At 52.7% G+C, this 12,643-nt stretch overlaps 1 protein-coding gene across 1 annotated transcript in view; it reads right to left on the bottom strand.

Annotated features, from left to right (window-relative positions):
* Positions 1–11,969, bottom strand: part of AARS (alanyl-tRNA synthetase) — a gene marked incomplete at its 3' end in the record, with an annotated part of 15,654 nt that extends 3,685 nt beyond the window's left edge. Inside the window, exons 1-15 of the mRNA XM_010281489.1 lie at positions 11,763–11,969; positions 10,924–11,112; positions 10,161–10,306; positions 8,843–9,034; positions 8,264–8,408; positions 6,665–6,810; positions 5,955–6,063; positions 5,707–5,857; positions 5,192–5,316; positions 4,396–4,540; positions 3,578–3,756; positions 2,493–2,606; positions 1,918–2,124; positions 1,075–1,259; positions 534–642 (exon numbers count right to left, since the gene is read on the bottom strand). Coding sequence (XP_010279791.1) covers positions 534–642; positions 1,075–1,259; positions 1,918–2,124; positions 2,493–2,606; positions 3,578–3,756; positions 4,396–4,540; positions 5,192–5,316; positions 5,707–5,857; positions 5,955–6,063; positions 6,665–6,810; positions 8,264–8,408; positions 8,843–9,034; positions 10,161–10,306; positions 10,924–11,112; positions 11,763–11,906 — 2,286 coding nt within the window. The remainder of the gene's footprint in view (positions 1–533; positions 643–1,074; positions 1,260–1,917; positions 2,125–2,492; positions 2,607–3,577; positions 3,757–4,395; positions 4,541–5,191; positions 5,317–5,706; positions 5,858–5,954; positions 6,064–6,664; positions 6,811–8,263; positions 8,409–8,842; positions 9,035–10,160; positions 10,307–10,923; positions 11,113–11,762) is intronic.
* Between the last annotated feature and the right edge of the window lie 674 nt (positions 11,970–12,643).

Below are 12,643 nucleotides of genomic sequence, written 5' to 3'. Positions count from 1 at the left end.
GAAGGCCGAGAGCCTCCAAAAAGAGAAAACCATCTCCTCACCAAGGCCCTTCTCCCACTCGGGGAAGCGCCAGCCCAAGGCTAGTCCAGGACCAAAGTCACCTGCATCCTGCAGCAGAGGACTGGATTCTCAGACTGCGCAACTCTCCGGCCAGTCTGGCCAGCTGCTGAGAGCTCTAGATCAACAGCCCATTCTGCAAAGCAACCCGAGCTAAACCCACAGCTCCCTCAGGGACCCCCCTCACACCCTTCTAACACAGCAGCTACAGCCAAGACTTCCCCCTCTTCCCTCCCAGCTCTCTCTTCTGGCTGCAGCACAGCCTCTGCTAACAGCAGCATCCTTCTCTGCACTGTGTTGGTGGAGTCCAAGCCACAAGTCCCTCAGACACTCATGACAATTCTCACTGGTGCCGAGGGATACTGGGCAAACGTAAACGAAAAGGACCTTGGCACAGCGTTAGTATCTGTGCATGCACGTGCCAGTGGTTTTCCACAGGGAATGGATTTCACAGGATCTCTCCTTCCTCCCCTTACCTTCCGAGCTTCAGCCCCAGTGACTGCAACTATCCTCCGGATGCCTTTAGCAATTGCTTCTTCTGAAACAATCACAAAGGGGCCAGTGTGGCTGGAGTTCTGCAAGTGCCTTTGGAAAGAACCCAGAAAGACCCCCAACAAGAGAGAGTTAGAAGTTCACCTCTCATCTCTGCAGGAATCAGCATGGAAACAAGAAAAGCACCCTGCCAGGGAGCTGCAGCAAGCATGGGGACAGAAAACCCAACCTAGCCGCTGAAAGCAAACGAGCGAGGAAAGGGTGGCAAGGGCTATGTTCCCAGCGCTGCCAGAGACCGTGCGTGTGGGCAGGGACAGCACACAGGCAGTTTCCCTGCCTGCAAAGGCTGATTTGAAATGCAGCTTGACTCAGGACTGTGAATGCAAAGGCACATCATCAGCACCACCTCCAGCTCTGCCCTGGCTGTGGTCCAGCATACGCCCACGGCACTCAACAGCCCTTGGGAGCTCGGCTGACTCCTTTTCAGCTGCCTCGCCGCCCTCCCCGGCCTCTCCAGATACTCACGTCCCTCCACAGAACTCGATAGAAGTGATGGAGCCTGCAGGGCCAGAGGGGTCAGCCAGCAGCTCCTCCACAGGGATGCCAATCGAGACCACACGGACAGGATCGGGGTAGGTCTCGTCAAAAACCGCCCGCAGTCCTTGGATAGCTTTGGCTGCTGCAAGAGGGCAGTCCTTGGCGTACACAGTCTGCAGAGGACAGGAAAGGGACACAGCTAAGAGCTGATCCTGTCAGCTGTGATCAAGGGCCCACATTCCCAGGGAATCCTGACTTCCTCCGAAAGATCCTAAAAGGGAAGTTACATGCCTCACCTCAGCTGGGTTTTGTTGCAGGAATCCCAAAATCATTAACAGTTGCCCCATCTTCAAAATTCCCCGATATCACTGCCTGCTCAGACCCTCTGTGCTCCTGTACATTCATTTCTAACCACAGACTCCTGAGCAGAGCACAGGGTTCTCCAGGGTCTGTTCTGACACAGGGCTGGCACCAAGCAGAGCAACCCTCTCGCCACTGAGGACACATCACCAGGGGGTCTGGGTGCACGCTACAAATCCAGCCAGGCCTGCAAAACTACTCTGCGAAACTTCTTGGCTCTTGTAGCTAACGCGACACTACAGCGGGCATAGAAACACTCCAACCCTAGAGAGGGCTTGGTACTGATGAACGGAGTCATCCACGTGGAGTTTTCCCACTGGAAGTACTCTGTGATGCCAAGCTGTGCACAGCACTGCATCAGCAGCTCAGAAGACTCCTGCTGGGCCAAACTCCCAGCATCCCAGATCATCCAAAAAAGCTTGACTCGAGGATTTTTTTCCTGAGTACATCCAACCCAGCAGCCATACCCACCTTTGCCTCCTCAATCATCTGGTTGGCAATCCCTTCAACTTTCTTGATTTCCTGGGTGGACAGGGCTCCCTTGGCTGTGAAGTCAAACCGCAGCCTGTCCGGTGCGACCAGCGACCCTCTCTGGTCAGCTTCTCCCAACACTGAGCGCAGGGCAAAGTTGAGGATGTGGGTGGCCGTGTGGTTGCTCATGACTGGCCTCCGCCTAGTCTGATGGAGAAAGTCACCGTTAGATGGGGTCCTGCCAAAATCGCCTCTAGCGGCAGAAGCGGAGGTTAACGTGCTGCTCCAACAGAAACCTCAACGAGGAGGAGTTGTTCTTCAAGCTCAGGGGAGCAGGAACAACTTATCACACCTGCTGCCTTGGAGCCTCTGCTAAGGTAAGAGAAAGCCAGGTGCCAGGCAGGAGAGGCCGTGAGTCAGCCAGACTGGAAGGGCCATGCTGCTTGCCTGCATCGTGTGCCCCAGGGAGAGCAGGCCCCAAACTCCACGCCACCCAAGTGGCATCAATGCAAACAAAAAAGACAAAATCCAGGGAAAAGAGATGAGGCCATCTGTTACACCATGTCTTAACTCACCTCATCAACAGACAGGTGGACCTGATCTCCTACTTTCAAGCTTCCATACAGAGTTCCTATGTGAAGCACGTAGCCTCCTCGGACCTGCACGTTCTTCACCGTGAATTCCGTTTTCTGTACAAAGAGGGAAATGCACCCAGTGAGCAGTGCGAGAGGCCAAGGGGAGACAGACAGTCCAGCCAGAGGTCAGAGCTGCAACTGGAAGGGCAACGGAGCTGGTGAGGTGTCTGGAGAACAAGTTTGGTGAGGAGCGGCTGAGAGAACTGGGGGTGTTCAGTCTGGAGAGGAGGAGGCTGAGGGGAGACCTCATCGCTCTCTACAACTACCTGAAAGGGGGTTGTGGTGAGGTGGGTGTTGGTCTCTTCTCCCAAGTAACTAGTGATAGAACAAGAGGAAACGGCCTTAAGTTGCGCCAGGGGAGGTTTAGATCGGATATTAGGAAAAATTTCTTTATGGAGACAGTGGTCAAGCACTGGAACAGGCTGCCCACCGAGGTGGGGCCACCATCTCTGGAGGTGTTCAAAAAACATGTGGATGTGGCACTTCAGGACACGGTTTAGTGGGCATGGTGGTGTTGGGTTCATGGTTGGACTTGATGATCTTAAAGGTCTTTTCCAACCTTATGATTCTGTGATTCTATGGAAAGGTCTCAGCTGAGAGCCAGGCTGGTGTGTGTGACAGAAAGCTGAGCACCCCCAGGCACAGCACAGAAGGCTGCAAAGTGGAGAAGAGAATGAAGGTGGGGCATGGTTATGGGGCACAGCAGAGCTGAAAGAGCTCCCCATCATGGCTCGAGAGTTCTGTCCCTCCGCACAGCAATCCCAGCACCACCACTGCAGGCACCCACGGTCTGGCAGCAGTCTGACACTGCAACGCAGAGTTCAGTTCCCCAAGAAGCCAGGGGAACAAAACGCCAGCACATCTGTGCCATGCTGCACCCCCAGAAAGGAAACCTGTGCAATGCCTGACACCTGCCATGGGCAGGAAGTTGCTGGAGCTTGCTTGGCCCCTTCTCCTTCTCTGCACACACCTGCCCAGGCCCCAGGTCAGACCGAGTCTGGCAAAAGGCTCTCAGGCCCACTCACATCCTCCCTGCCGTCATCGTCCTTGACCATGTAGCCCTCGTCATAGATCTGCCCACCCTGCTCGGCGTAGAAGCAGGTCCGGTCCAGCACTATCCCACACTCCTGGCCAGTGGATACCTCCTCCACAAACCTCTTGTCCCTGCGGATGGCTTTCACTGTGGCCACGAGGCTCCCAAAATCTGTCACCAGGATGAAAGGCAGTGTCAGTAAAACAGGAAAACCTCGTACACACCACATGGGAGCAGAACTTCATAGCAACACCTCCCACTTGCTGCAGGAGCTCGTAGCAGCTACATTTGCAGGGGGCAATGAGAAAGAACCAGGGCAACAGTTAATTGGATAAGAGGGAATTTCGTTGCGTGTTCTCCAAGGCAGGGGCTGTCACTTCCTTCCACACCTACGTGAGAAAAGTTGGCCATGTGTGCCGCTATGAGCCTGGGGCCTCCTGAATCTCCACCAAAGAATGAGAAGCAAGAGCTGGAGCAAGGGAGCTGAGGACAGACCAAGCAGAAACTTCCTTTTCCTGTGACACTGGCAAAATGGCAGCTGGCAATCACAAACACAGCAGTGTGGAGACACAAAGCTGCAGGGAACAGGAATCCCCTTAAGACTCTCTGATCAGGCTGGCAACAACGGACCTGAACAGTAGGGCAGCCTTGTTCCCTGCTCCCTTTCTTACAAGCAGGCTATTCACCTGCACGCATTTCCACTCCCACCTCCACATCCCAGGAAAGGTGAGCCCAGAGGGGATCTTGCCGAGGTACGTGCCAGGTAAGATTTGGCAGCAGAGGATGATTCTGAGAAGTTTTTTTTCATACCATAGGCACCACTCTGATCTGAAGTGTAGCTGTATTTTGGTGAGTCGTCGGTCACCTCCAGCCCTCGGGCCCGTAGCTCTTCGATGGCGTAGATGTCCAGCATGAGAAGGTCCTCCCCACCGGCACCCTTCCCTTGGGATTTGAGCTGCCAACGACAAGCACCAAAGTTTCAGAAAACCCACCTCACCACTGGCCCGTGCACGCCAGCCTAGTCACATGCCTCACTCGCACCCTTGAGAGCTCCTGGATTCAGAGCTTTGCTCTGGGAAGCCACGTGCCAGCAGCTGGAGTCCTCTCATCTTTTCTGACTTCAGAGCAGGCTGTTCCAGCGCTACCAGCACGCAGCCAAAGCGGGCCTGAGCCCAGCAAGGGCAAGGCAAGCACCCAGTCGTCTGGTCGATGCCACTCTCTACTGCTACAGCAAACTGTTGGGAGAGGCAGCCAAGCTGCAGGCCTGCCTGGACACTGCTCCTCGGGCAGGGAAGTCCAGAACTTCCCTATCCAGAACGATAGGATAGGGGAGGTGCTCCCAGCACTTCACCAACTCGGTCTGAAGGCTGAGCTCAAGGCCCCAGGCCTCGCAGTGTTAGTGAGCGAACCCAGCCCCAGCTGCACAGAAAAGACGCGTCTCACAACAACTACAGTGCCACACCCTAGTCTTTCCCACGGGGCACTGGAGCACTTGGGGTACAAGCAGTCCCAGTAAGAAAGGAGCAGGGACTCATGACAGCAAACTAAAAGGAAGGGAATCCTCCCTGCCCACTCGCAAACCAGCTCCCCTGGAGCTGTTATCTACCTGCGCATTTTTCCGCTCTTCTTCAAAGCCCTCCATGTCCACAACAAGGCCCTTCTCCTCTGCAATCAGCCCAGTGAGATCGGCAGGAAAACCGTAGGTGTCATACAGCAGCCAGGCAGTATCACCTCCAGAGAAAAAGCAGAGCAGTCAGCACTCCTGTTCCATGAGACAATGCTCCTTTCCCCTCCTTCTCCGACTGGCTCTGTCCCACCCGACCGGCTCTGCACTACGGCAGGTGAGCAAATGGCTCTGGTGAACACAAACATCTCAAAGGCTCCCCTCTGACAGCACAGAAATCATGCTGTCATGTTGTGTCTGGGCAGCTTAGAAACCTGAGCAAGCAAACACAGGCCAGAGGAGAGATGGGTGGCCCAGCTCTAAGCGATGGTCTTTTGACTCAAACTCTGTCCCCCTCCACCTTCCACCATCTCTCAGTTCCCAGCCCAGCTGACTCCTAACTCGGTCCCAGATAATAAATGCTTTTTGGTGCATCCGGACAGAAGTCACGGCCTTACCAGGGATGGTTTTACTGTCCCCCAGGCTCTGGATCTTCCTGTCCAGGATGCGACGTCCTCGGCTGAGTGTTTTCAGGAACTGATCCTCTTCTTCATTGATAATGTCCTTCACCATATCTGGGTCCTTCTTCAGCTCAGGAAAGGCATCTCCCTGCAGACCCAAGAGGATTAGTCCTTCAGCATGGAGATCTGCACGCCTCAGCAGAGGGAGTCTGCAGCAGATACAATGGAGCCGGGGAAGAACTCACCAGTGACTGCACCACCACATCAACCAGAGTAGCAAAGAAACCCTTGGGGGCATTGAGCTTCTCATGGGAGTAGCGCACAGCCCGTCGGAGAATCCGCCTCAGCACATACCTACGGAACAGCAGAGCCCCCCCCGCAAATGTTACACCTTTGAGCTGTTCTCAGGGGATCCACCAGCACCCCTCCCAGGAACAAGGGCACAGGGTTCTCTTCCCCACATTTTCCCTCAAGTACCATCTTACACCAGCAGCAAGCCAGAGGTGAGGTGCCAGGCCCCAGCTCCGTCACCCAGACTCACAGTGTTGCTTAAGAGTCAGTCCTGCGAGCCCAGTGGCACCCACAGCACAGCCCCACAACCCAAACTTCATTAGTTTTTTGGTTTTGTTTTTGGTTGGTTTTTTTTTTTTTGACAACAGCACTGCACCAAGCAGGGTCTTGTGCCTGTCTGTTCCTTTTTGGGGGAATCTGTGATCCTTTTTGGGGGGTGACACATCAGGACTGATACAAAAACCCTCAGACCCATGCATCTTGGCCTTTTGGGTGGACTTTGCTACAGGGATTCAAGCATCAAATATTCTGAGGAAACACTCTGCTATCCACTGCTTTAATGACAAATTCAAAGACATCCCGGAGACAGGCAAGATACCAGCCCTCTCGGGGAAGCGTACTGAACAGAATGGGAGCAGCTGCATTGCGGCAGCTCCCTTCTTACCCTCTGCCAGTGTTGTCAGGTCTGCCCCCATCAGAAAGGGCCAGCGTGATGGTCCGTGCGTGGTCAGCCAGCACGCGGTAGGCCATGTCTATACCATCAGCATCCTCCACACCAACCTGCCCCATGTACGGCCTGGCACCTGTGCCCTGCGCAGAGAGGAGAAGGCGGTGGGCAAAAGGGATGGTTACGGACAGCGGGGATCAGCAACAGAGCAGAACAACAGCGAAGTGCCTCAGAAGCCAGCCCCATCTCGCTGCTCGCAGCCACAGAGGTGGCACATTCCTCTTGGAAAGAGGTGGCTCAGTGAAGCCAGGGAAGATGGAGAGCGTGGTGCCATGGCCTGCATTTCCAAGGCCAAAGGATCTCCAATACTGGAGGGAAGAAAAGCCAATTTATCCCAACATTAAGAGCTCCGGACAGAAGAGAGAGGGAGAGGGACAGAGTGCAGGGAAATCAGCTGTTTTGCACACCGGCTCAAAGACTCCAGCCTGGCATAACCTGCCCAGCCAAGGAACTTCTCAAATTCTGTCACATGGGACACAGTCCCAGTGTCTCTATTTTAGGGACAAAGGGGAAAAGGGAAAGATATAGCTGTAACAAAGCAGTGTTCACACCATCAGAAGAGAGAGGGAGAGGGACAGAGTGCAGGGAAATCAGCTGTTTTGCACACCGGCTCAAAGACTCCAGCCTGGCATAACCTGCCCAGCCAAGGAACTTCTCAAATTCTGTCACATGGGACACAGTCCCAGTGTCTCTATTTTAGGGACAAAGGGGAAAAGGGAAAGATATAGCTGTAACAAAGCAGTGTTCACACCATGAGCAAGTCCCTAGAGCCAGGCTCCCAGCACTAATGCAGACAAGGACACACAGGCTGTGTCCAGCCAATAGCTTTAACATCGAAGAAAGCCAGCCCTCCAATTCCAACTCTGGAGCTCTGCACACCTCATCCCTGCCAAGAGACCTAAGACTGGGCTCTTCTGCCTACATTTCTTCCAGCAGGATCTGCAGTCAGGAAGCTCTGCTGCTTCCACGGAGCAAAGAAAGGCTTGGACTTGCACACAGAGTTCCCAGCACTGGTAACATGGCCCCTACCCAGGAAGATGCAGCGACAGCAAGCTGGTTCTGCAAGTGACTGTCATGGTTTATGGTAAAGACTTTCTCTCTCAGGGGATTTTCTACAGATCAGCTTGTTCCAGGTGGGAGACTGAAGGACAAACTCTGATTCTAGGTCAGCAGCACCACATGCTCTCTACCACATAGCAAAAAGTCGGTGCTTGGTCATACGGGACTGCAGAGCATCTCCCACTCGGAGAGGACCAAGGAGCGTGGAATCGGGACAGTTTAATAGAAACAGCTGGGAAAGCTGCACTGCTCATCATCCCGTGTTTTCCCCTGGAAACATGTCCCAAGGCAGCAATTACTGTGCCAGCCTGCGTTCCTACCCTCAGCAAAGTACAAACCCGCGGGCTTGGAGCAGCTGGGAAAAGCCAAGACCTGCAGACATAACCACCCTGTCCAACCAGCCCCACGCATGTGCCCAGGGATTCAAGGAACGGATGCAGCTGGGTCAGGCCCAGACCCAGACTCCCCAGTTTGTACCTTTTGGATGGCTTCAAAGTAAGGAAGGAACAGGTCGGTGTCATAGTTGGACATCTTGTTCTGCAGCACAGAGACCAGCCTCTCCAGTCCCATCCCAGTGTCAATACTTTTCTTAGGAAGAGGTTTCAGTGTCCCGTCAGCTTCCCTGCCCAGCCACAAAAAGAAAGATGAGCTGTTATGGATGGAGGCTCTGCAGGGGCAACCCCATCTCTCTCCTCATCTCCATGAGATTTTGTTCCACCAGATTTATGACATGGGCCCATAGGCAAGCCTCACAAAGGACGACTTTGATAAAATGCAGTTAACAAGACCCTCAGTGTCAACTTAGACCCAGAGCGGGATGGCACTTACTCCCTACTGAACTCTTGGCAGGTGACCTGAGACAATATTTCCAGGCTGTCCCCAAAGCCAGCGTGACCAACCTCTTCCATACCAGTGGGTCAGGGGACAGAGCAAAACAGAGCACACAGCTCCAGAACAAGAGGGAACAGCGAGCAAGACAGGGGCAGTTAAAACAGTTCAAGCAAGCCCTCAACGCTGAGCTGGAGCAGCATGGGGAGGGAAGCAGGTCTCGCTCACCTGTTGAACTGTATGAAGACCAGGTTCCAGATCTCCAGGACGTTAGGATCATCCTGATTGACCAGGTGGGAAGCATCTCTGTCCCCAATCCGGTCATAGTGGATCTCGCTGCAAGGGCCACACGGGCCCGTGTCTCCCATTTCCCAGAAGTTATCCTTCATATTGCCAGGCAGAATCCTGCCTTCAGCCAGACTGTAACAAGAAACTCTTGTGAACAACAGAGACTAACAGCAAGGCAAGAACTCCCCAAACTAAGAGCTATACCAGGAAACCTCGGCTCAGTAACTCTCTGGATGAGCAGACAAATCGTCAAAGTCTTGAGACAGACCAAGAGCCTAAATCTCGGAATCCCTGCCGAGGAGGATCAAGTGAATGCTGGCACCTGGCACTTGTCCCAGGTGGAGGCAGAAGCCTACACAACACCTCAGCAAAGCCACCAGCAAGAAGACAGGTAGATCTCCAACTTTAATACACACCAAGCAGGTTTGGTCCCACAGTGTAGAGGCATGCCATGGGGTCATTGGCAGGTTTTAGAGGGAACTAGAGCCAAAAGATCAAAGGCATCATTTCACCGTGATGTCGTTGGTGGACTTGACAGTGTTAGGTTTACTCAGTGATCTTAAGGGGCTTTTCCAACCAAATGATTCTATGATCAAGCTTTGGCCCACCCACAGCTTGAGTGTGGTTCTTGCTTCCTCATGTCAAGGAGGGTGAGGTACAAGTAGCAAATGTATAGAGGAAGGCAACTAAAATTACCTAGGGGTGGAACAGCCGCCTTAGGAAGAGAGTATAGAAAAGAAGAGGACTCTTCAGTTCGGAGAGGACAAGGCTGGGTGGGAAACTACAACTGACACTTAGAAAAACCCAGTAAGTTCAAAACAGAATCAGATGTACTCTGAAGGAGCAGGGCCCCAAACAGAGGCCAAGGGGAATAGATGGATTAATCCAGTGTCTGTGGATGCTGGGAGAGGAGGAGGTAAACAGAGTGCAGGCCACAGTCAAGCTTTCCCTGAAGAGCATCTTCTCAACTTCTGTCAGAGGCAGCACTGGGCTGGACAGACCATTGATCTGACCCTGCAGGGCACTTCTAAAGCTTACACCAGAGATTCTAAAGCAAAAGCTCCCAGTCTCTTCTGTCTAATATCAGTGCTTCCCTTTGGCTTTGCAGCTCTACCACCCTGCAAACATTATTTGTGACACTCTAATTTTGTTAAAACCTCCTGTTATATGTGCTCTGCCACATAACACATGCCATCTTTCCCTGAATAAATGACTATTGTTCATCAAAACATGCAGCTTCCTCAGTTACAGGCCTTACCCCAAATTCAACCATATCTGCTTGCACTCCAGGTCTGGTTGCAGTCCTGCAGCCTCATTTCCACCAAAGTAAGTGACGTAAAGTCTTTCGGCAGGGATGCCAAACTCCTTGGTGAGAAGGTCCAGTGCCAGTTTACAAGCAAGTTCCTGCAGAAGGAAAGATGAGGTCAGCAAAGAGTTTCTCTTCAACGTGCAGAGTACTGGCTACTGTAGGTATCAGCAGCTAAAGAGCCAAAAACTTTCAGACTTTTGACATGAGGCAAATTAATATGTGCAGCGCATAGGGCACGAGAAGCATCTCATCTTTCCAGATGCAGCCAATTTAACTCCTAGCACCTTCACTGCCCCCAAAAAGCCTCTTAATTGTGCTGTTATTCTGTATTCTTAACATCCTCTTCTGACTTTGAACATTATGCTATCGAGAAGCTTGGGAGAGGACCTCATTATGATTACTCCTGTCTGAAGGTACATCATAGTCACACAGCACGTGCAACTCCCTGCAGCTCCAGGACAGCCACTAAAACCTCTGCCTGAAGACTCCAAACTGGCAGAGTTAATATAATCAGCTTTGTAAACCTTAGGTAATTAATCCCACAACATTCTACAGGGTCAGGGCAACTTCCAAGCTCATTTATTCCAAAGGAGCCACACGCACTTTAGGACCCACTCTGTGCCAAGATACTCTCCTTCCCCTTGGTAAATGTTCTGCTGAGTTCATAGAGACTTTGTGCAAGAGATTCAGTGCTGCACCTAGCCTATTTTACCTTGAAATAATCCCCAAAGGACCAGGACCCCAACATCTCAAAGAAGGTGTGGTGGTAGACATCTTTCCCGACATCGTCCAGGTCATTGTGCTTGCCCCCTGCTCGGATGCACTTCTGAGTGTTGGTGGCTCTGTTCAGTTTAGCGAGTGGGTGCGAGGGGTCAATGGTATTGAGGAAGATGGGTTTAAACTGAGAGGAAAGACAAAAGGGCAATCAAGAAGAGCACTAAGAGCCTGTTTTCAAACATTGCAAGCAACAGCACAGCAGTAAGCATCGTCTATGTCACGATACCACTATCCTGGACATACCCAAGACAACTTCCAGAAACAACAAGCCTGCTGTCTCCTCTGTGCGAAGAGGCTGCAGCACTGCCTATAACTTAGCACTTCCACACACGCACATGCTCCTAGAGCCCACCAAACCCCAGAACTTCCAAAGGGACTGAAAGTTGCCAGATTCCCAGCTGACCAGAAAAAAAAAAGTCAGTGAGAACTGTGTGCTGAGCCCTTTCAGCAGCCCAGCCTCAACCAGTCTTTAAAGATGCCGTTAGACGTTTGTGCCAGGACTAGCTGTGGTCCAAAGGGTCAAGGGGTCTGGCAGTGCTCCCATCGCTGCAGTCAGCCCAGCAGACACAGGAACCTCTCCCAACTTGCTCTTGCCAATTTTGCAAGAGCACAGAGGATTCCAGCAGACACACCAACCACCTTCTGTGTGACCAGAAGGAAGATGGAGAAAACAACAATAATTTTCCACACGAACAGCTCTGCAAACAGCTTCACAGGTTTCAAATGCTACAGGATACGTTCAGAACCACCACAGTACCAGAGAGGGAAACCTACCTGATTCATACCAGCATTGGCAAAGAGCAGCGTGGGGTCATCCAGGGGGATTGTAGAAGACGAGTGCACATAGGTATGCTTATTTTCCTTGAAGAAGTCAATAAACCGCTGCCGGATCTGGCTAGCTGTTAGTGTAACTTCCATCTTGAAGCTGCAAGTCACAGCTGTCCAAAGGAAGTGGAAGGGAAAGGAGCAAGGCCTCGGTGCAGTCTGAGGAGGCAAGAACAAACCAGGCTCTGACGTGGTGTCAGCTCAAGCAGTAACACCAGGATCATTGCCTCCATCTCCTGACAGGGTGATAACTACTCTCACCAACTCCTCAGTTTAAACATCAGTCCACCCCACACGGTGCTGACCCAAACCCAAACTTCCTCCCCCCGCAACCTCCCCAATTGCTAGAGCTTGAGCTCAAGTTACCTGTTCTTTGAAACCATGTGGTTTTTAAAATATCAAGTTCACCTGGATACTACACGTAGTTAAGAGGTTACGTCTGCCTTGCCAGGGACACAGGGGAGGACGGCTAACGCCTAAAATCACTCAGGGTGATTAAATCACAGAAGGGCTGCGTTTGGAAATGACCTCGGAGTATCACCTCGTCCACCTTCCCTGCTCAAAGCAGGGTCAACTCCAGGGACGCGTGGAAACCTTCCCCGTGGGGAGCCGCGTCACCATACACACATCAGGGGCAGGTGGCAGTTTGGGGCAAGCTCCTCCGCTACACCCTCAGGGGTACGTAAAGCTGCCCGCTGCCGACGGAGCGCAATGCAGTTCTCTAGAGGGACGATAAAACCCTCATACGACTAAGGCCAGCGAGTGGCTGGAGGAGGGGAGGACTCGGCGCAGCGGCGGCTCCCGGGCAGAGCAGAGGCCCTGCTCTGCCC

The sequence above is a fragment of the Phaethon lepturus genome, unplaced genomic scaffold (genome assembly GCF_000687285.1).
Source record: "Phaethon lepturus isolate BGI_N335 unplaced genomic scaffold, ASM68728v1 scaffold15372, whole genome shotgun sequence".
In the NCBI taxonomy this organism is placed as follows: domain Eukaryota; kingdom Metazoa; phylum Chordata; class Aves; order Phaethontiformes; family Phaethontidae; genus Phaethon; species Phaethon lepturus.
Note: the sequence above shows the minus strand (reverse complement) of the source record. Positions and strands in the feature narration are given on the sequence as shown.